The sequence below is a fragment of the Aethalodelphis obliquidens genome, unplaced genomic scaffold (genome assembly GCF_003676395.1).
Source record: "Aethalodelphis obliquidens isolate GAN/ISIS:26980383/991018 unplaced genomic scaffold, ASM367639v1 scaffold1, whole genome shotgun sequence".
NCBI classification, from domain to species: Eukaryota; Metazoa; Chordata; class Mammalia; order Artiodactyla; family Delphinidae; genus Aethalodelphis; species Aethalodelphis obliquidens.
In genome coordinates, this window is record NW_020837945.1 from 98,224,934 (window position 1) to 98,248,888 (window position 23,955).

Here is a 23,955-nt window from a genome sequence, read left to right on the forward strand (position 1 = left end):
GTGTTAAAGTCCCCCACTATTATTGTGTTACTGTCGATTTCCTCTTCTATAGCTCTTAGTATTTGCCTTATGTATTGAGGTGCTCCTATGTTGGATGCATATATATTTATAATTGTTATATGTTTTTCTTGGACTGATCCCTTGATCATTATGTTGTGTCCTTCCTTGTCTCTTATAACATTCTTTATTTTAAAGTCTATTTTATCTGATATGAGTATTGCTACTCCAGCTTTCTTTTGATTTCCATTTTTATGGAATATCTTTTTCTATCCCCTAATTTTCAGTCTGTATGTGTCCCTCGGTCTGAAGTGGGTCTCTTGTAGACAGTATATATATAGGTCATCTTTTTGTATCCATTCAGTGAGCCTCTGTCTTTTGGTTGGAGCATTTAATCCATTCACATTTAAGGTAATTTTCGATATGTATGTTCCTATTACCATTTTCTTAATTGTTTTAGGTTTCTTTTTTTTTTTTTTTTTTTTATGTTACGTGGGTCTCTCACTGTCGTGGCCTCTCCCGTTGCGGAGCACAGGCTCCGGACATGCAGGCTCAGTGGCCATGGCTCACAGGCCTAGCTGCTCCGCGGCATGTGGGATCTTCCCAGACTGGGGCACGAACCTGTGTCCCCTGCATCGGCAGGTGGATTCTCAACCACTGTGCCACCAGGGAAGCCCTAGGTTTCTTTTTGTAGGTCCTTTTCTTCTCTTGTATTTCCCACTTAGAGAAGTTCCCTTAGCATTTTTTTGTACAGCTGGTTTGGTGGTGCTGAATTCTCTTAGCTTTTGCTTGTCGGTAAAGCTTTTGATTTCTCTGTTGAATGTGAATGAGAACCTTGCTGGGTAGAGTATCCTTGGTTGTAGGTTCTTCCTTTTCATCACTTTAAATATATCATGCCACTCGCTTCTGGCTTGTAGAGTTTCTGCTGAGAAATCAGCTGTTAACCTTATGGGAGTTCCCTTTTATGTTATTTGTTGTTTTTCCCTTGTTGCTTTTAATAATTTTTCTTTGCCTTTAATTTTTGTCAGTTTGATTACTATGTGTCTCAATGTGTTTCTCCTTGTGTTTACCCTGCCTGGCACTCTCTGTGCTTCCTGGAGTTGGGTGGCTATTTCATTTCCTATGTTAGCGAAGTTTTGACTATAAACTCTTCAAATATTTTCTCAGGTCCTTTCTCTCTCTCTTCTCCTTCTGGAACCCCTATAATGCTAATGTTGGTGCATTTAATGTTGTCCCAGAGGTCTTTTAGGCTGTCTTCTTTTCTTTTCATTCTTTTTCTGTATTCTGTTCGTGACAGTGAATTCCACCATTATGTCTTCCGCGTTACTTACCCATTCTTCTGCCTCAGTTATTCTGCTTTTGATTCCTTCTAGTGTATTTTTCATTTCAATTATGGTATTGTTCATCTCTGTTTGTTAATTCTTCTAGGTGTTTGTTCTTTAATTCTTCTAGGTTTTTGTTAAACATTTCTTGCATCTTCTCGATCTTTGCGTCCATTCTTTTTCTGAGGTCTTGGATCATCTTTACTATCATTATTCTGAATTCTTTTTTGGAAGGTTCCCTATGTTCACTTCATTTGGTTGTTTTTCTGAGGTTTTATCTTTTTCCTTCATCTGGTACATAGTCCTCTGCCTTTTCATTTTGTCTGTCTTTCTGTGAATATGGTTTTTGTTCCACAGGCTACAAGATTGTAGTTCTTCTTGCTTCTGCTGTCTGCCCACTCTCCTGGTTATAGTCTACTCATTTATGCCTACTGTTCACTGTCTCCTTGTGAAGTTTGCTTCTTTTTTTCCTCCTTCTTCTTTTGGACCTGTGGAGATTGTCTCCAATCCCTGAGGTCCAGCAAGGCAGCAGAAATTATGTTTTATTCAGAGTTGTTTTTCTTTGAAGCAGGAAGGCCCCCCACAGAAACCTAGTCTGGAATGATAATTGAACCAAGATTCCCTTGTTCTAGCTGGTTTTCACTTACTTTCTTCAAAGCAGTTGTTAGTATAAATATTGAGTAAAAAAGAAAGAAAAAAATTTAAAGTGTTTAGGTTTACTTTGTGAAGTAAAAGAGGAAGAGTGATCTTTGAAAGGCAAAGTTAGAAAACTTTTGTTTAAAGACTGCGAAAAATTCTGTTATGTTTTTCAGTGTTTGTGAGCAATGATAATAGCAAAAAAATCAATTTAATTGAAATTTAAAAATTCCCCAAAGGACTTTTGTTCTGAAAAGAAAGCCAATTAAATAAAATGTTGATATTAGTTAAATTTATTGCTGAACTTCAACTGGGAAATTAATGAGATTTTTGCAGAACAATTCATAGCATTAAGAAACATTTTGACTTTTTCAAGGTCAATGATAGAATACACAAACACACACACAATAGAAATCCGTGTCCTAGAGCTGTATGTCTTCTTTCATTTTTGTTGAAAAGAATGAAAAAAAGATGATAATGGCTATGGTAACAATTTAACAATGAATAGCACAAGAGAAGATTTTAACCTTCCACGAATATTTTAAGGTGGACCTCAATCCTGAGGACAAAAATGGCAAAAATATTTCTTAAAGGAAGATCTGTTATATTACTTCAAGATAAAAACATTAGCTGAGCTATTCAGTAGAATATGTATGCTATGTCAAACAAAATTGCCTTTAAGCATTCACTGATTATGCCTTTGTGGATTATCCAAAGGCTTAAATTCTAAATAAATAGACTTGTTAATACATAAAGGTATATTCAGGAAAGCCAATGCCCTCGGTTCCTGTTATCCTATTATCTGCAAGTAGGCTATCCATTTTTGTGGATTATCCCAGAGAGCTGGGCTGCTGCACTGCTGTCTTCAAAATCCCCTTAGCGATATATACTCTTTCTCTCTTTTTCTTATTGTCATTTTATATCTATGCCCTACAGGGTGGTAGGAGTTAGTAGCAAATATTTGATGCAGCCAAACAAATCTCATTTTGATGCAGTTCTCTAAGTCTGTCTTCTACTTTTCCCTCACTTTTATATCATTATTGGAAATTATGAATCTTTTTTCCCCCTAACTACTTTGAATTAAATTTGGACATGTTGCCAATATGTACATAATGCTGATTTGGTTTTAAAAAGTGCACTGAAAACAGATTCTGTATCCATCCATACATATATTTTTGTACCCACCCATCCATGAAGTTACCCATTTATAATTCTAATATTTATAGGATAAAAGAAAAGTTTTGTTAATTTATTTATTATTTATTTATTATAGTTTTATTATGCCTATGTTAAGTGATTCTGTCCATCTCTGGCAGGGGGCAGGAAGAACTTTTTTGTAAAATTAGACTACATTTCTTTAGCCCAATCTTCACAATACACCTTCTTGAAATTGCTTCAGTTGTTGTTATTTTGGAATCTATAGATAATGGATTGAGCAATTTCAGTACATTCTAGACAAAATTGACAGAATTTTAGAGCTGGCGGCGTCCCCTTCCGTATAAAGGTGAGAAAATGGAGAAGTAATATAATATACCTAAGCTTACAGACCTGAGGAATATTAAAACTAGGATCGAGATGACTGGAGTCTGGAGTCCCAATCCACTGGTTTCTAGTGCTAGTGTATATGAATAGCACAGGATTTGCTTTTATAATCCTGCATTATTAACTGGGTAACAGTTGAAACAAGATAAAGATTAAGTAGAAAAATAAGTCCTCATCATTATGTGAAAAGCTAAATTTTGCCTTGATATAAAATCACAAGCTTGGATGCTTACTCCTCCTAATACTATAAAAATGGAGATGAAGTAAAGAGCCCCTATATAGAGCATTTCAAGGACTAGGCTTAGTAAGTCTGAGTTTGGACAAGCATCACAAGTTCTCAGGTATCATGATGAAAATCGAAAGTACAGTTTAGATAAAAATATATGGAAAATAGAAATTAAAAAATAATCAGTTCCTCAATTACAATTTTTAAGCCTGGGTGTTTACCAATTTCTTTATTTTTCCTACTAAGAATAAAGAAAACTTCTCTAGGATATCGGAATGGAAAATGATATTAAATATACTCCTTTCTGAAATATGACCTAATTCTATTTCAGAAGTCAATTTGAATACAAAAAAAGGAGAATCAAGGATTCTCAAATATTAACTAGATATTTAAGTGATATTTTGCAAGAGGACTTGATTAATAAAATAGAATTAATGTGAGATTTTTTCTTGATTAAAAAGATACAGACTGAATAGGGGAGTACAGTTATCTGGTTTAAAGCCAAGCCACATGGTATTACTGATTAAGCTGAGAGAAAGATGTCTTGTTCAAGGAGATTAGCATTGACCTTAAAACCAAATTGAGAAGTTAAAGTACAATACAATGAAGATACTTGGGAAGTTAAAAAAAAAAAACCAAAAAACTAATATCTGAGCCCCATCCTGAGAGAGTCTGATTTAATAGGTTTGAGAAAAGTCTCAAACATAAGCAATTTCTAAACAGCATAGGTATTTCTAATGTCAAGATTAAGAACCACTGGTATAGAATGTGAAGTGTAGAAAAAATTGAAAGCCATATGGAAGGTCACCTACCATGATATGATTTCTGGGAGAATGCTGAAACACTGTTTTATACATTAATGACAGTATATAAATGTTGTTGGCTTTGGTTCTCAGCAGAAAGAAAAATTAGAGAATTAAAGATGGAAGGGGACTTGGTAGGATCACTAATTACGAGAGTCAAGGGTTCTTCAAGGGAAGAAGGGAAAGAAGAAAAGTAAAAACTAATTTTAAGAAAAATTAATGAATATACACATTTTGCTTAAAAAACGCACCTCTAATTTTAATTGCTAATAGCAAGAACTCACCTGTCATAGAGTAGAGGTTATCACTCATCTATTTTTAATTTTTCATTTAATTTATGTGACTAAATGTCAATGAAATATTAAAGTTGACATAAATGATTTGAACAACATGCAGAAAATGATTCTGGGGAAATTATAGTCCATTAATACTGTTGAGTTATTGTTAATCTATACTCAACCATGCCCCAGAGTATTTTTCTGAAATGAAGTTAATTTCAGTATTTTAGGAAGGAGTCCATACCAAACAAGACAGGATTTTGAACAATGATGATATGACTATTGTAAGTTATATGAGTGTTTGAGAATGATCTAGATGCATCTAATCTTAGATGCATCTAATCTATGTGGTTTTAACATTCAAAATAATAGCTTATCAATCCTATTTATATTTAGAACACTTTGAAATATATTTGCAAGTCTTAGTTCTTATAGAGTTTATATTTTTGAGGATAAACATTTTCTGGAGAGTGGCCAGAATGTTTTAAATAAAAATAGTAAGGTTTAAGAACTAGAATAAGTTGTTTAATAAAAAATTCTTGCCAAGAAAACCCAATTTACTTTATAAATATATTCTTGGGATTAGAGGGATTGGTAATGCTGCTTACCTGGTAGAATTTGACTAGGTCAGTTTAAGTTTGTTATAAGTGTTAGTAAATGGAGAGGTTACCCTATACATCAAGCATACTCATTTCTGCAAGATGTTTGAAAAAGTCTCATAAAATTTCAATGTGAATTAGATGAGATCTGCAATTGGGTAAATAACCATGTAGAAGTGAGGCAAGCTTTTTTATGGAAGTGTTATATTTTTGGACTTATCCTAGCTAATATTTTTAACAGTGAATGGGATAAAAACATAGTTGTTAAATGAACCACAACCTTCAACAAATTAAGAAAATATCTATTGACCATCTACTGTATTCCATGGGATGTGTGGACACATCAGGGAGGAATTATCAATATAATAGAATTAGGATTCAAAATTATATCTTTACACTTTGAAACTAGAAAAATCCTTGTTTTAGCTTGCAACATCAGATTTTTGAAGGTAGGATGGTAGATGTCTGGCTTGATTATTTGTTCATGGGAATAAGATTTAGAGTTTTGCTCAGTCAGGACCCCAAGGTAAGGGCAATGCATGTTGGAGTGGCTTAATCAGCTCACGTAAAAGTAGGCTGCTTTAAAGAAGTCACAGTGCCTGTAACAGTGGTTAGAACACACCTGAAATATTGGCTCAATTCTGAGCACTTTGCTTAAAGAGGTCCTTGAGGACCCTAAGGTATTCATTTTACATATTAGTGAGCAGAGAGATACTGTCTTATATCGATAGTGCAGTAATTAATGTGTAAGTGTATTATTTTAAAGCATAGTAACAATAGGACTAAAAAAATACAATGTTTAGATTGGGGCAATGGAAGAGAAAGGGAGAAAATGAGTGTAAGTAACTGCATTACTTTCAGAGGAGAATGTCATTCAATGTATGATTAATATATGCTGTGTTCACGTGCGTGCGTGCACACACACACACACACACACACAGCTATTATTTGGTGTTACGGGGAAAACCATAACTCAAAAAAAGTTAAAGAAGGCTGTCTCTGAGGAGTGGGACTTGAGGCCGAGAGGGATGGGTTGAAGAAAAATCCCTTCGGTGCTATTGCATTTTACACCATGGACATATCTTATTATATTTTTTAAAAGGTAAAGAAAACCTGGATGACCATCCTCCCCTGGAGAGAAAATGGAAAAAAAAAGACAAAGTGAGAGAATCAAGAGGCTGCCATGGTGGAGGGGGATCTAAAAATGATGTTATGATGTTGAAAGAACTGGGGCCATTTACCCTGTATAAAGAGGTATACGAAGAGGCTTATGTAGGAAAAGAGAGTAGGATAGAATCAAAAGGTAGAAGAGGACATCTTTGGCTAATCATAATGACTACTCTAGGAATTCCTATCCCATGGGATATCAGGATCTGTATGGGAGATGTGTGTGTCTATGTATCCAAAGAAATTATGTGGAAAATTGTGTGCATGTATGGGTATATGCATTTAGGAGGAGGGGATGGACCATCATTTTCAAATGACTTTTTTTTCCCCCAAAGGAGTATATGATTTAAAATAGGTTAAAAACTACTGGGTAGCCTGCCCTATGGAGTAATAAACACTCGTGTAAACAGAGGTCATCTTTTATAGATAATTTAAAATAATTCTCATACTTGAAAAGATGCACTAGTTTATTTGAAAGAAACTTTTTTGCTCTTAGGTTCTAATGTTTATACAGTAAAAAGAATAAAATACACTTAATAATGAAAAAAAAAAAACATTTACTGAACACTGACCACATACTGGTCATCATGCTAAATGCTTGACATGGGCTCTCATTCACTCTTCATAGCATCAGATTATAGGTAGGTACCACATCAAAAACTCAGAGAGACAAAGAAACTTACTAGAGGTCACCCTGCAGTAAGGGATAGAGCCAAAATCAGAACCCCAAAAGTTTGGCCCTAGAGCTGGCCCGGAGAGGATTTTCGCTGTCTTCACTCTGACTCTCCCTCACTGCCCTGTGTTAATTCTGCACCATGACTGACAGTGGCAACACTTGCATCTGCAAAGCTGCTCTTCCCATTTCCTTCAGTGTTTATCTTGTTCCATCTGCATGTCATTTTTTGTGTCTTAATTATCTGTGTTTTATCTGAACTTGATTTCATTTAATAACAAGTCTTTTATTTCATCAAAAAATATATACATATATTATCTGTCTACCTATCTATCTATCGAAAGAGGTTGTATTCGTTTTCTGTTGCTACTGTGACAGATAACCACAAACTCAGTGGTTTGAAACAACACACCTTTAATGTTTTGTAGGTTAGAATTCCAGCCTGGGTCTCACTGGGTTAAAATCAAGGTACTCCAAGGGCTGTCTTCTTTTCTGGAGGTTCTGGGGGAGAATCGTTTCCTTGCCTTCTCCAGCTCTCCTGGTTCATGGCCCCCCCTTTCTCCTTTCTTGAAGCCAGGAACATTAGGTAGAGTCCATCTCACATCCCATCACTCTGATCTCCCTTGTGATTACATTGGACTTGCCCAAATCAACCAGGATAATCTCTCCATCTCAAAGGGCTTAATTTATGGCATCTGCAAAATCTCTTTTGGCATGTAAGATAGCATATTCACATTTTCCAGGGATTAGGACGTGGGCATCTTTGAAGATGATTACTCTGCCTATCATAAGCACCTACTAAATGCATGCACTTTTCTGGGGACTGAGACAAAACACAGTCCCTTCCCTAGAAGAGATTACAGTTGAGGAGATACTGAAACAGAGAAGGGAAATACAAAAAATATGTGCTATGAGAGAAGTGTGAACAATTACAGCACTATGCAGAGCCTGCCTGGGATCGAGGGTGAGCTAGAGAAAATCTGGCTAAAAAATTAGAATTATTCTTGACATACTCCTGTGACTTTGTTACGTTTCATGCAGGTTTTGAGACTCTGGGATATTCGGCACCAGCTGTCCATCCAGAGGATAGCTTGTTCTTTCTCCAAAAGTCAGGACTTCAGGTGTCTCTTCCACTTTGATGAAGCCCACGGACGGCTTTTCATCTCGTTTAATAACCAGCTAGCATTGCTGGCAGTGAAAAGTGATTCCGGCAAGAGGGTGAAAAGCCACAAGAAAGCAGTCACTTGTGTGCTTTACAATTCAGTCTTGAAGCAGGTAATGATGTTTTTCTGTCACTCTCCTGACATGTCCCCACATCCAGAGGCTTATTTCCTTAATTCAATCTAAGGACAAATATAGAAAAGGAAATGTGGAAAAGAAATGCTTTAATAACTGTTGCATTTCTGCAATAATGTGTATTCAGGTGGATTTGAAGAGTGATTTCATTTTCAACCAGTGACCACAGCAGCACTGATAGAGTTACTAGGAGGAAACATTCCAGCTAAAACAAACACAACGTGGAATGTAATTGAACTTATCTTTGTTACCCGCTAGTTTGGGTTTTGATGCCAAATGCAAGTGAACCTGGCTATAAAATTCCCTTTTATGAACACCATCCTCCTGCATCCCCATGGAAAGATCTGAAATATGCATGAAATGTAATTAGCAAAGATCCATTTTGCCAGCATAGTTTAGGCAAGTGGCTCACAGTGGCAGCCCGGAATGTATTCATAATAAAATGATTCAGTTAAATGTGGTGCCACTTGGTATGCAGTGCGAGTGTTGTTTGTCTCCCGACCACGGTAATGATGCTTTGCAGCTTTTGCTTATGGGAGCGCTCCCTGCATGTCAATGAGGAAGCGGGCTCCTCTGGAGTGGAGATGCCGCAAGGACCACAGGCCTTCTTAGAGGAAAGGGAGGGCCAGCCTGTGGATATCACAGAGCGAGCGGGCACCCATGGAGCTTAGTCTGCGACCGTGATCACCTCAGGCCTGATAGTCACAGCACAGCTGGAGCCAAGCAGACAGCCAGTATCCAGCTTGTGGCCAATTAAACAGTAACTCTAGCCCATTCTATCTTTCCTTGCTGCCGAAGCTTCTGCATCTACACAGAAATGAGTAGTTCAGATTGGGTGCAAGGGGAGGAGAGCCCTTTGTTAGTATTGAGTAGTGTGTCATGTCACTACTTCAAACACTCTGTTTTCCGGTTATTCTAGGAGATAAAAATCCTTTACAAAACGATCCATTTTGAATTCCATCTTCAGGGAGAACATTCCCTTGTAAATGTTTTACTGAACTTTATGAACACAACCAGTTAATGCGACTCCCTGGTGGCCACTGAGAGATGTATTTGTTTCCAGGAGAACATTCTGCTAATTGAGATCTGCAAAGTTAAAGTGCTAGGTTTGTGTGTTGATGTTACGATCTGCTATTGCCTGACCATAAAATGAGCAATCTTCCATGAGGAATTCAGGAAATGGGGCACAAAGAAGGTCTGGAATCTTCCATTTGGAACATGAAGATAAAGCCAAGATAACACAAAGATATGCAAGTTATAGGCAACAATAGACTATGCACATTTGGAATATCATATAGAAAGAATCTGTACAAATGAGTTGGATATTCATGCCTCTACTTATTTCTGCTGTTAAAAGTATAAATAATTAAATGCATTAATATGTATATAAAGCACATAGAGCTGTGTGTCATACATAAGTGTTTCCTGACTATTAGCAGCTAAGTTATAGAGAAACACTTTAATGTTGTATAATATTTATAATTGTAAAAATATGTTACAGTCAAGTGCAAAGAAAATAATATCACCCACAGTCCCATCAGCCAGTGATAATTTATCATTTCAGAATAATTAGACAAAGCAAATAAAACAGTTTTGAATAAGTTTCAGGTGCCAGGAATGAGGGATCAAAGATTCATGAGCCACATAGTTTCTTTGCCCCCGTAGTTCAGGGAGACTCAGGTTCTGGGCGTCTTCCAAGAGCTCATTGCTGGGTAGGTGCTCATTACAGGATGGTGGGGGGGTGAAAGAAGAGGAAGTAGACACATGACCAGCTCACAAGGAAACAGTGGAGTAGAGTGAAATGAATAGGGGTAAAAGCAAAGTGCTATCCTTGGAAAGTGATCAAATCTGGCTGGGACTGGGGTGGGTGCCATTCAGCAGAGCCCTGAAATCTAGAGTGGGAACCCCTAAGAGGAGAGAAGGGAGTAGTTCCAGACAGAAGGTACAACATGGCCACCTGCAAAGAAGCTTGAGCACAGACTCTACATTTTTTTCAGGGAGAGGGTTTATTCTGGTATGGCTAGTTTGGGGAGACTTAGCAAAAACTGTGGGACTTGAGGCAGTGAAGGGAGCTTAGAGCCAGACTGTGAAGGTCATTCACTCAATGTACCAAGGTCTAGTCTTGGAAAAATATAGACTTGAGGTTAGAATAGCAGTTCTCACAGCATGATCTCAGATCCCTGGGGAAGTCAGATCCTTTCAAAGGATCTTCAAGATCACAGCTCTTTTCATTATAATATTAACTTGCTGTTTACTTTTTCCTCTCTTGTTTCATGAGGGTACAAGGGAGCTTTCTAGAGGCTCTATGATGAGTGAGGACATCGTTGCTCTGATGGCTAAAGGAATATGTGCTTTTGTATTCCTGTGTTTTAACAATTTCTCAGTTTAAATTTCTACTTTGGTAAATATATATGTTTCTCTGTCTGTCTCTGTCTTTATCTCTACCTCTGTCTCTGTCTCTATTGCCCACATAAATAGAAGCTATTTGGATTCTTCAATAATTTTTAGTAGTATAAAGGGATTCCGAGATCAAAAGTTTTGAGAACTGCTGAGTTAGAGAAATGTGAGTTCAAATGTTGGGCAGACTATTTATCATGTCTAAGCTTCAGTTTATTGACTTTCAAAAGTGTGTGTGGCAGGGCGGGGGTGGTGTGAGCATAGACGTAATAATGGTAACAACAGGTATCTCTGCAGCATTGCCTTACTGTGTCCTGCCTCTTGGAAGTCGTCCTCCTTCCTCCCAGGCGGCCAGCCCTGGCAAGTCTCCCTGGCTCCCCCATACCTCTCAGGTTGAAGGGTGATGCGTTAGGACACCTCTTTTTCTTATTAACATCTTGATATTTCTTACTCTTTATTTTACCCATGTGTCATATGAAAGCAGATGTTGGGAAGAGTTAGAAAGGCAGAGGGGCCCCTGAATTGGGCTTTGTCTCTGGTCCCTTGAGGTGAGGAAGAGTTTTTTTCTGCCCCTTCTCTTCTCTGCCATTGAAGTTCCTGCTGGTAAACATTCAGTTCCGGGGCTCATCTCTGGTCCTCTCGACATCTGAGGTCTCCAGGGACATCTCCTACCATACCTCTCTCCCCTCTCTGCACGTCGGTTGCATTTCTAGTTGTTTTCCAATTAAACACTTGGCTAAATTCTCACTTTCTCCCCTCACATGTTTGATGGAAGGGAAAGATCCTTGTCTTCCCCTTCTGTGTTTTCCTACAACTCCCAACACTCTTCTGAGCACCAATGGATGTTCGATTCCTTTTACTGCTATTTCTAATTCTAAGTTCAAAACGAACCCATGTTTTTTCAGTCCACTGGTGCTTGCTCTTTGGTTATTTGGTTTGGTGTCTTTTTGAAAGACTTTCCTTTTATCTGAATCTAATGAAAACCTTCCCTTGCATTGTCATTTCAACATGTTGCTGACACTTTACTATTATTTCATTCTATTTGGTCATCAGTGGGAACCTACCATTATTTCTATATGAAAGTGACATGGCATATTTCTGTGACTTTTCTTTATCTTCCTGCCTTTTGGTACCCTCGCATCCTAATCTAAGAAAGTGATGTTAAGCCACACAGGGCCTTTGAAAAGGAACCTTATGCTTTATTTCACCAGCAAAGCTTGCCCTCACAGCTAGTGGCAGAACAAGTTGGGACAGGTTGAGGGAGTCCCTGGAATGCACAATTTTGAAAGAATCAAAGTCACTCAGTATCCTGGAGGTAGTTCTAATGAACTGTCTTTGCATAGAATTCTTAAATAAAGCTTTTCTTAAAAACCCATGAATGCTGGGGAACTTTAAAAATGTATTTGTAGGTAACATATAAACTGGAATAGATAAAATTTCTGACTTATCACCATGGCTCTCATCCTAATGATGTGGGTTTATGTGTTTTTGTAAAATAGGTCATGTTTCAGTGTGTTTTGCATCTAGACGTATTTATCGTCAGGCTAAATATATCAGTATCATCAAATCTTGACAGACAATGATATTTACTATTTTTCTCATTGAAATAATTTATTTTTTGTAAAACATTACTTGCTTATTATAAGAAATTAAAACAACGCAGTAAGTTCAGGTAAAGAATTAAATATTGCTGAAACATCATCAAAATATCTAAATGTCTCTCTGTGCATAGACTATTTCACCTGAATATGGTTCTGTAACTTACTTTCTTATTCTGAAACATAGTGGAATTATTTCCTTGTACCTAAATGTAGATCTACTTCATCATTTTTAAAAGGCAGCACAGTGTCTCATTGTATGTATGTATCATAATTTACTGATCCATTTGCCTTGACGAGCATTTTGCTCTTATGCATTTCTTTATGCATAAATATATTCACACTCATGACTTTATCTCTGTAAGGTAAAATCTTGAGAATGAATTTCTAGGTTACAATATATGCATATGAGACAATTTGATACAAAAATGGCTTCCTGAATCTTCCCATTTTACCTGATCTCTAAGAGTAAAAACATCAATCACATACGTACGTAAAGAGACCTGTCAGACAGTGGCTGCCTGGCGGCCTCCAGCAGGACTCCTGAGATCCCTGACAGGGCTCCTGTAATTCAGCATGGGATGTTGGCTTTGAAAATTTGAAGATTAGACCTCTACTTTACCCAGAGTAGGGTTTTTTCTTGAGAACCCATCTCACAGGTAACATGATGCCAATCATTCATTAAAAATGGGACTGGGGTATAAATTTTTAGTGACAGTGCATCTCCTGTCCTCGTTTTTGCATATGATTTTGGGGGAATTGAGATATTTGAGAATCTAACCAATTCAATTGGTAGTTCCTGTGGGAAATGTAATATCTGAGCAGAGGGAAGGGGACAAGCTTGAGGGAAATTTATCCCCACCTTACAAAGCACCTCTTCAGTGCTTGTATTTAAGGCAAAATCAATGAGCTTCTAATTGAACAGAACTGGATGAACACTAATGAAAACTTTCTCTTTGCCTGCTTACTGCTGGGCTCCAAGTGACCAGGCTTCAGTTAACGTGGCTTTTCTTCACTGGTCAGCTTAAGGCTGTCCTTGGTTACATGTCAATACTGAGGCTATGAGCTCTGGTCACTTGATGGAGTTGTGGGAAACACCCTAGCCTTAAGGTTAAACCAACACACACACACACACACACACACACACACACACACACACACACACACACACACACACACACACACACACACACTTATTTAAATGTGGTGACTTAGAAGGAGTAATATATTTCAGTGTTATAAAACTCAAATGGACAAAGGGTATACAGTGAAAATTTCCTCTTATCCCTGTTTTTATCTACCAGTTTCCTTCCCTGGAGGCAACCAGTTCATGAGATCCATGAGCAACCCTTTAAGGGCTGTTGTATTCATATACAAGTAAATATGTATACTCACTTTTAAATAGATGTATATAATAATTCTTAATATTTAAGAATATTTATTATTTTAATTGCTCTTTGCACAGAAACACTGCTCTGTACATTGATTTTCCACCCAACAATACAGCCAAAAGATCATTTTATTTATCTCCTTATCCAGAGTATCCTCTTTCTTTTTGTCAGCTGCATGGTATTCTATTAAATGGGTATGCCAAATTTTATTAATCAGTTCTTATGGGCATTTAGATGGATTCCAGTATTTTTGTATTACAATTAATGTAGTAATTTTTTACCTTGAATGCACAAATTTTGGCACTAGTGAGGAAATATCTGTGAGATAAATTTCTAGAACTGGAATTAGTGGGTCAGAGAGTATTTAAGACAGTAACCTTGACAGATGTTGTCAAATTTTCTGCATAAAAGGTGCATTAAATCCATCAGCAGCGTAAAAGATGACCCTTTCCTCAGCCTCTCTCATTAACACAATCTCAGCTATATATATATATATTTTTTTTTGCGGTACGCGGGCCTCTCACTGTTGTGGCCTCTCCCGTTGCGGAGCACAGGCTCCGGACGCGCAGGCTCAGCGGCCATGGCTCATGGGCCCAGCTGCTCCGCGGCATGGGGGATCTTCCCGGACCGGGGCACGAACCCGTGTCCCCTGCATCGGCAGGCAGACTCTCAACAACTGCGCCACCAGGGAAGCCCCTCAGCTATTTTTTTAAGACTATTTAAAAAAAATTTTTTTAAGAGCATTTTTAGGTTCATAGCAAAATTAAGAACAAGGTACAGAAATATCCCGTATACTCCTGTCCCTCACATGCATAACCTCTTCCTTTATCCACATTCCCCAGTAGAATGGTATATTTGTTACACTTGATAAAACTATATTGACACATCCTTACCATCAAGTGTAATCACAGTTTATATAAGGGGTCCACTCTTGGTGTTATGTACTTTAAGAGTTTAGACAAATGTATAATGACATGTCCATCATTATAGCATCATAAAAATCCTCTGTGCTCCACCTATTTATCCCACCTCCCCTAACCCCTGGCACCCACTGATATTTTTACTGTCTACATAGTTTAGTTTTTTCAGAGTGTCATATAATTGGAATACAGTATGTAGACTTTTCAGATTGGCTTCTATTACTCAGTAGTATGCATTTACATTTCCTCTACGTATCTTAATGTCTTGATAGCTTATTTTTTTAGAACACTGAATAATATTCCATTGTATGGATGTACCGCAGATTATTTATCCATTCACCTGCTGAAGGACATCTTAGTTGCTTCCAAGTACTGGCAATTATGAATAAAGCAACTATAAACATCTGTGTGCAGGCTTTCATGCGGACATGAGTTTTCAGCCCCTTTGGGTAAACATCAAACAGCATGGTGGCTGGATTATATGGTAAGAGTATATTTAGTTTTGTAAAAAGATTGTCAGTTGCCTTCTAAAGTGGCTGTACCATCTTACTTTCCCACCATCAAAGAATGAGAGTTCCTATTGCTCCACGTCCTTGTCAGCATTTGGTGTTGTCGGTGTTCTAGATTTAGTCCACTCTAAGAGATGTGTAGTATCACATTTTTGTTTTACTTTGTGTTTCCTTGATGGCATATGATGGGAAGTATCTTTTCAAATGCTTACTTGCCATTTGTTTACCTTCCTTAGTGAGGTGTCTGTTAATGTCTTTGGCCCATCTTTGTAATTGGGTTTTTTGTTTTCTTATTGTTGAATTTTAAGTATTCTTTGTGTATTTTGGGTAACAGTGATTCATCAAATATGTCTTTTGGAAATATTTTCTCCCGATCTTGGCTTGTCTTTTTATTCTCCTGACAGTGTCTTTTGCAGGGCAGAAAATTTTAAATTTAATGAAGTCTAGCTTTCAATTATTTTTTCATGTACTATACCTTTGGTGTTTTATCTAAAAATTCATCATCAAACCCAAGGTTATTTAAATTTTCTCCTATGTTATCTTCTTTGAGTTTTTTAGTTTTGTGTTTTATATTTAGGTCTGTGATCCATTTCAAGTTAGTTTTTGTGAAAGGTGTAAAGTCTGTGTCCAAATTCATATTTTTATATGTGGATGTCCAGTTGTTCAAGGACCATTTGTTGAAAAGATTATCTTTTCTCCATTGTATTGCCTTTGCTTTTTTGTCAAAGATCAGTTGACCATATTTATGTAGTCTAATTTTGTGCTATCTATTTTGTTCTACTGATCTGGTTGTCTATTCTTTTACCAGTATCATACTGTCTTGATTATTGCAGCTTTATAGTAAGTTGTGAAGTCAGGTAGTGTCAATCCTCTGATTTGTTCTTCTTCTGCAATATTGTGTTGCTACATCTGAGTATGTGTTCTTTCTCTATAAACTTTAGATCAGTTTCTTGATATCCATCCACAAAGTAACGTATTGGGATTTTGATTTGAATTGCATGAAACATATAGATTAATTTGGAAAGAACTGAGATCTGGACAATATTAAGTCTTCCTAACCATGAACATGGACTATCTCTCATTTATTTAGTCTTTGATTTCATTCATCAGAGTTTTTTACTTTACCTCATATAGATCTTCTACATATTTTATTAGATTTATATTATTTCAGCTTTGTGAATGCTAATGTAAATTGTATTGTGGTATTATTTCCAAATTCCTCTTGTTCATTGCTGCTGTATAGGAAAATGATTGATTTTTGTATATTAACTTTGTATCCTGCAATCCTGCAATAATCGCTTCTTAGTTCCAGGAGATTTTTTTGGTCAGTTCTTTAAGATTTTCTACATAGAGGATCATGTCATCTGCTAGCAAAGGCAGTTTTATTTCTTTGTTCCCAAGCTTTATGCCTTTTCCCCTTTACTTGTCTTATTGCATTAAGCAGAGCTTCCATATAATGTTGAAAAGGAGTGATGAGAGGGAACATCCTTGCCTTGTACCTGACCTTAGTAAGAAAGAGTCAAGATTCTCACTATTAAGTATGATAGTAGCTCCATGTTTTTTGTAGATATTTTTTGTCAAGTGAAGGAAGTTCCCCTCTATTCTTATTTTACTGAGAGTTTTTAATCATAAGTGGGTGTTGGATTTTGTCATAGGTTTTTTTTTTTTTTTGCATCTGTTGATATAATCATGTGATTTTTCTTTTTAAGCCTATTGATATGATGGTTTACATCAGCATTACCCAACCTTTTTGGCGCCAGGGACTGGTTTCGTGGAAGACAGTTTTTCCACGGATGGGGTGGGGGTGAGGGTGGGGGATGATTCAGGTGGTTATGTGAGTGCTGGGGAGCGATGGGGAGTAGCGGATGAAACTTTGTTTGCTTGCCCGCTGCTCACCTCCTGCTGTGCAGCCTGGTTCCTTACAGGCCCAGGGGTTGGGCCCCCTGGTTTACATTAATTAATTTTCAGAAGTTGAACCAACCAAATTCTTCTGATTCATTGTTGGAGTTGATTTAAAAAAATTTTTTTTGAAGATTGGTTCAAGATGGCAGAGTAGGAGGATGTGCGCTCACTCCGTCTTGCTAGAGCACCGGAGTCACAACTAACTGCTGAACAGTCATCAATAGGAAGACACTGGAACTCACCAAAAAAGATATCCCACATCCAAAGACAAAGGAGAAGCCACAATAAGACAGTAGAAGGGGTGCAATCACAATAAAATCAAATCCCATAGCTGCTGGGTGGGTGACTCACAGACTGGAGAACACTTATACCACAAAAGTCCACCCACTAGAGTGAAGGTTCTGAGCCTCATGTCAGGCTTCCCAACCTGGGAGTCCAGCAAAGGGAGGAGGAATTCCTAGAGTATCAGACTTCGAAGCCTAGTGGGATTTGATTGCAGGACTTCAACAGGACTGGAGAAAACAGAGACTCCACTCTTGGAGGGCACACACAAAGTAGTGTGCGCATTGGGACCCAGGGGAAGGAGCAGTGACCCCATAGGAGACTGAACCAGACCTACCTGCTAGTGTTGGAGGGTCTCCTGCAGAGGCGGGGGTTGGCTGTGGCTCACCACGAGGACAAGGACACTGGTAGAAGAAATTCTGGAAAATACTCCTTAGTGTGAGCTCTCCCAGAGTTGGCCATTAGCCCCACCAAAGAGCTGGCTAGGCTCCAGTGTTGGGTTGCCTCAGACCAAACAACCAACAGGGACAGAACCCAGCCCTACCCATTAGCAGACAAGCAGATTAAAGTTTTACTGAGCTCTGCCCACCAGAGCAACACCCAGCTCTACCCACCACCAGTCCCTCCCATCAGGAAACTTGCACAAGCCTCCTAGATAGCCTTATCCACCAGAGGGCAGACAGCAGAAGCAAGAAGAACTACAATCCTGCAGCGTGTGGAATGAAAACCACATTCACAGAAACATAGACAAAATGAGAAGGCAGAGGGCTATGTACCAGATGAACGAACAAGATAAACCCCCTGAAAAACAACTAAATGAAGTGGAGATAGGCAACCTTCCAGAAAAAGAATTCAGAATAATGATAGTGAAGATGATCCCAGACCTTGGAAAAAGAATGGAGGCAAAGATCGAGAAAATGCAAGAAATGTTTAACAAAGACCTAGAAGAATAAAAGAATAAACACCGAGAAGAATTAAAGAACAAACAAACAGAGATGAACAATACAATAACTGAAATGAGAAATACACTAGAAGGAATCAATAGCAGAATAACTGAGGCAGAAGAATGGATAAGTGACCTGGAAGACAGAATGGTGGAATTCACTGCCATGGATCAGAATAAAGAAAAAAGAATCAAAAGAAATAAAGACAGCCTGAGGGACCTCTGGGACAACATTAAATGCAACAACATTTGCATTATAGGGGTCCCAGAAGGAGAAGAGAGAGAGAAAGAACCTGAGAAAATATTTGAAGAGTTTATAGTCAAAAACTTCCCTAACATAGGAAATGAAATAGCCACCCAACTCCAGGAAGCACAGAGAGTCCCAGGCAGGATAAACCCAAGGAGAAACACATTGAGACACATAGTAATCAAACTGACAAAAATTAAAGGCAAAGAAAAATTATTAAAAGCAACAAGGGAAAAACAACAAATAACTTAAAAGGGAACTCCCGTAAGGTTAACAGCTGATATCTCAGCAGAAACTCTACAAGCCAGAAGGGAGTGGCACTATATATTTAAAATGATGAAAGGGAAGAAACTACAACCAAGGATACTCTACCCGGCAAGGATCTCATTCACATTCAATGGAGAAATCAAAAGCTTTATAAACAAGCAAAAGCTAAGAGAATTCAGCACCCTCAAACCAGCTGTACAACAAATGCCAAAGGAATTTCTCTAAGTGGGAAACACAAGAGAAGAAAAGGACCTACAAAAACAAACTCAAAACAATTAAGAAAATGGTAATAGGAACATACATATCGATAATTATCTTAAATGTGAATGGATTAAATGCTCCAACCATAAGACACAGGCTCGCTGAATGGATACAAAAAGAAGACCTATATATATACTGTCTACAAGAGACCCACAAGTGGGTTTTTTTAAGACTACATATATATAGTTGGTCTTATTTTTGATCTGCTCTGACACTTTGACTTGATTTGTACATTTTGACCTTTGACATTTTAAGTGATTATTGATACAGTTGGATTAATATTGATAGAGTTGGATTAATATCTACCATATTTGTTACTGTTTTCTGTTGGTTGCCCTTATTCTTTGCTCCTATTTTTGTCTTTTACATTTTTTTTTTTGCCTCTTGTGGTTTTAATTGAGTATTTTAAATGATTCTGTTTCCTTTCCTTTCTTAGCATTATCAGTCATATATATATTTTTTTAAAACTTTTTTTAGATTGCCCTGGAGTTTTCAATATACATTTAAAACTAATCCAAGTCTACTTTCAAATAACACTATATTGTTTCACAGGTAGTGTTAGTACCTTATACTAATAAAATAATCTAATTCCTCCCTCTTGTCCCTTGTATCATTGCTGTCATTCATTTCCCTTAAGTACATAATTTAATTATATACATAATTACACATTGTGTATATACATAATACATATTAAATATATAATTTAATACATTGTTGCCATTATTGGTTTGAGCAAACTGTTACCTATTTAAGTCAATTAAGGTTAAAACAAAAGTTTTTTTAATCTTCACTTATTCCTATTCAATATTCTTCCTTTCTTTTTGTAGATCCAATTTTCTGACCTATATTAATTTTCTTTTCTCTGAAGAACGTCTATTTTGAAGTCAGGTCTACTGGCAACAAATTCCCTCAATTTTTCTTTGTCTGAGAGTGTCTTTATTTCTCCTTTATTTTTAGTTGTTTTTGCAGGATACACAATTCTGGGTTGGTGACTTTTGCTGTCAGCACTTTAATTTCATTCCAATCCCTTCTTGCTTGCATGTTTTCTGAGAAGTCAGGTGTAATTCTTATCTTTGTTCCTTTGTAGGTAAGGTAGGTATCTTTTTCCACTGGCTTCTTTCAAGATCTTTTCCTTATCCTTGATTTTCTGTAGTTTGAATATGATATACCTAGGTGTAGTTTTTTTACATGTATCCTTCTTGGTGTTATGTGAGCTTCCTGAATCTGTGGTTTGATGTCCAACACTAATTAGGGGAAGTTCTCAGTCATTATTGTTTCAAGTATTTCTTCTCTTCCTTTCTTTCTTCTCCTTCTGGTATTCTCATTATGTGAATGTTACACCTTCTTTAATTTTCCCACAGTTCTTGGATACTGTATTTTTTTTTTCAGTCTCTGCACGCATTGCTTTTCAGTTTCTGAGGTTTCTGATTTATCCTCAAGCTCAGAGATGCTTTCCCCAACCATATCCAGTCTACTAGTAAGCCCATGAAAGGCATGCTTCATTTCTGTTACAATATTTTTGATCTAGCTCTAGCATTTCTTCTTGATTCTTCTTAAAGATTTCCATTTCTCTACTTATGTTACCCAACCCATCTGTTCTTACAAGCTGTCTGTTTTACCCATTAGACCCCTTAGCTTATTAACATTAGTTGTCTTGAATTCCAGATCCGATCATTCTAACATCTCTGCCATGTCTGAGTCTGATGCTTGCTCTATTCCTTCAGACTATGTGTTATTTTGCCTTTTAGTATATTTTGTAAATTTTCTTGATAGTCGGACATGTTGTGCTGGGCCAAAGGGACTGACGTAAACAGGCCTTTCGAGATGTGGTGGCCAGGTGGTGGGGGTGGGAGTATTCTGTAGTTCTGTGATTAGGTTGCAGTCTTTTAGTGAGCCTGTGCCTCTGGACTGCGCACTTCACCTACGCTTCTCAGTTGTCTTCCACCCTTCGGTGAAACAAGAAGGCTAGAACTAGCTAGAATTTTGTCTTTTCTTTTCCCATATCAGTTAGGCTCTGATGAAACCCCAGCAAGTTAGGTTCTGTTAAACATTTTCCCCCGAGGGCAGACCTTGTTAAGAAGAACAGAGCTGTCTGAGTATTTTGAAGCTGTTCCTTCCCTCTGACCCTGCCAGAGCATGAGGGGATTTTTCTCTAATATTTATAGGGAGAACCTGGTCCATAACCTCAAAATAAAACTCATAAACTTGTGGAGGCTCCCCTATCACCAGCTCCCAGAATTTTTAACTCTCAGACTTATCCACTTTGAGCCTCCAGTGGTTCGTAAGTTACAGTTCAGGTTTTCCTCTCTTGGCTCTGTTTCCTGGGGAGCTTTCAGTTCATGAGTTTCTGCTCTGGTAGGTTGTGATTTTCTCGATCTGCCTGTTGGTCTCTCCAGTTTGGAGGGCAGTGATCTGCCCTGTGACCTCACTTCTCTTACTGATCTAAGAGGAGTTGTTGATCTTTCAGTTTTTCCGGGTTTTTACTCACTGTTAGGATGGAGTGACAACTTCCAAGCTTGCCGTGCCAGGACCTGCAAGTCCAATGCAGTCTCAACTATTTTTTGAAGTAGTTTTTCTTAGCAATTTTTTAGAAGGAGGGACATGGTGAAGTTTTAAATTCAGAGTTCCTAATGTTTTCCATTGAGCAAGTAATTGAATTTCTCTAAGCAATGTTTTCTTATGTGTAAAATAAGAATTATAATACCTCCTGTGTAGATTTTCTGTGAAAGACAAAGAATATTGTGTATAAAGATACATAGAACAAAGTGGGAGTAAAAGCTAAATAAAATTACCCCAAAAAAGGGAAGTGATACTTTTCTGACTTCATACCCTAATCCCTGTGGGTGCCTACTGATTGGGGGAGTGTTCTGAGCACCTGTATAATGATCACAGGCGGTCACAGCCCATGGTCCTTCCCATTTTTCATACTGCCTAAGCCTTGCTGGCCTCCTTTCTAGTCCTTGAACATACCAAGGACACTCTGTCTCAGGGCTTTTGTGTTGCTGTTTCCTTTTCCTGGGACTCTCTTCATCCAGGTATCTGCATGGCTCCCTCCCTGACCCCTGTGTCTTTCTTCAAATAATTCCTCAGGGAAACCTTCCCAGAGCCCCCAGCTTTTCACCCACTCTCAGTGATCTCTACCTCCTTCTTGGTTATATTTTTCTCTGTAACGCTTATCACCGCTAAACATCGTGTGTGTGTGTGTGTGTGTGTGTGTGTATTTGTGTGTGTGTGTGTGTGCGCATGCTTTTTTTCTCATTTAGTTGCATCTCTCCCCTCTTCCCTCACTAAATACAAGGGCAGGAATATTTTACTGTTGGATCCCCAATGCCTAGATCCTGTGCCTTGCATACGGTAGGGGTTTGACAAACTAAAGGAATGAGTCTGAAAGATCCAATTACAAATTAATCTACAAAGAAGTGATATTCTGACAAATCAGATTTATAAGTAGAGAATGGCTGCCTTAAAATATTTGAATTCTTTGTCTGTACCAGTACTCTGAGATATTATCATTCTCCTCGCTTCACTACTTACTGGTAAGTAACCTCTAGAGATTCGATGCGAAATAGACATAAAGGAGACAACCTGGTTTATATTATGGGACCACAAACAGCACTGACTTAAAAAAATAAAATTATAAACAGCAATTAAGTCAAATGTCCTGATCCCTTGGTAGCCAGCAATATTTGCTGCTGCAATTTTTGGTTTTTCTTGCTTAGACCTAGAATTTGAGATGCATATAAAAGAGAACAGAAGTGCTTATTGTTGTTGGAATAGCAAAAAGACAATTAGGGGACATGGATAGAGCCTCACATATCTTAGAATTGTCTGATTGGCTGTGACAGCTTCAGATGAGAGAGACAAAAAAGACCCATATGTTCCTAAACGGTTATTAACTCAGGTACATAGGTGGAGCGTGCCTCCATCAGAAAGATTTGCTCACAGGGTCCGTTTGCACTGAAGTGTAGTTATTAGGAAAGTGCCGCTTCTGCTCTGCAGACGCCAAGGCCCTGTCCTCAGAGGTTAAGGTCTCATCTGATAAGAAGCAGTCAAGAGGAAACTGAAAACCTAAAGGGACTTGGTATCATCAAAATGTGGCATATAAATATGATGCCAATACTTATTCCTGGAGTTTATTGCAGATGAAAACAGCTTGCTAAAAACACGGTCCTCACGGTCCTGTAGTCAAACCACTTCATCTGCCAAGTGATGGGAAATGCCCTCCTCTCTCACTTGACTTTGAACATCTTTTCACCTGCCTTGTTATTCTTGTATTCTGATATTGTCATAGTTTGAGCAGATTCTGGTTAATACCAGGTGTGTGTTTGTGACATAGTCGGTCCTTGCATTTCAACACGTTGTTTTCCTGAAGACTGCGCCTTAAGGTAGATTGCCATAAAATGAAATCTGACTGGCTGTACACTGTTGTCAGTATTGATTCCGATTTCGTGAGAAATTGTGAAATGAGTAAAGTGCTGAAAAGTGATGAACAGTATGTTGGGGTTTAGCCAGGTAAGGCAGAGGAGGGAGAGTGCAAAATAGCAAAAAGCAAAGGTTACTAATTCTTGATCGAATGTCTACATTAGATAAAAGTGGTGAGTGGATGATGAAATGCTTTGTAATGTGCGTGATGCCAGTCTTAAACAAGTAAGCAAGTCTTTCTTTGAACATTGTTTACTTTATTTTGCCTTTTTTGTTT

General features: G+C 37.8%; 1 protein-coding gene across 1 annotated transcript in view; it reads left to right on the forward strand.

The window, feature by feature from the left end:
* The window catches only part of WDR49 (WD repeat domain 49), a 136,293-nt gene that overhangs the window by 55,608 nt on the left and 56,730 nt on the right, over nt 1-23,955 (forward strand). The window contains 1 exon segment of the mRNA XM_027123886.1: nt 8,285-8,518. Within this exon segment, the coding sequence (XP_026979687.1) occupies nt 8,285-8,518 (234 nt within the window).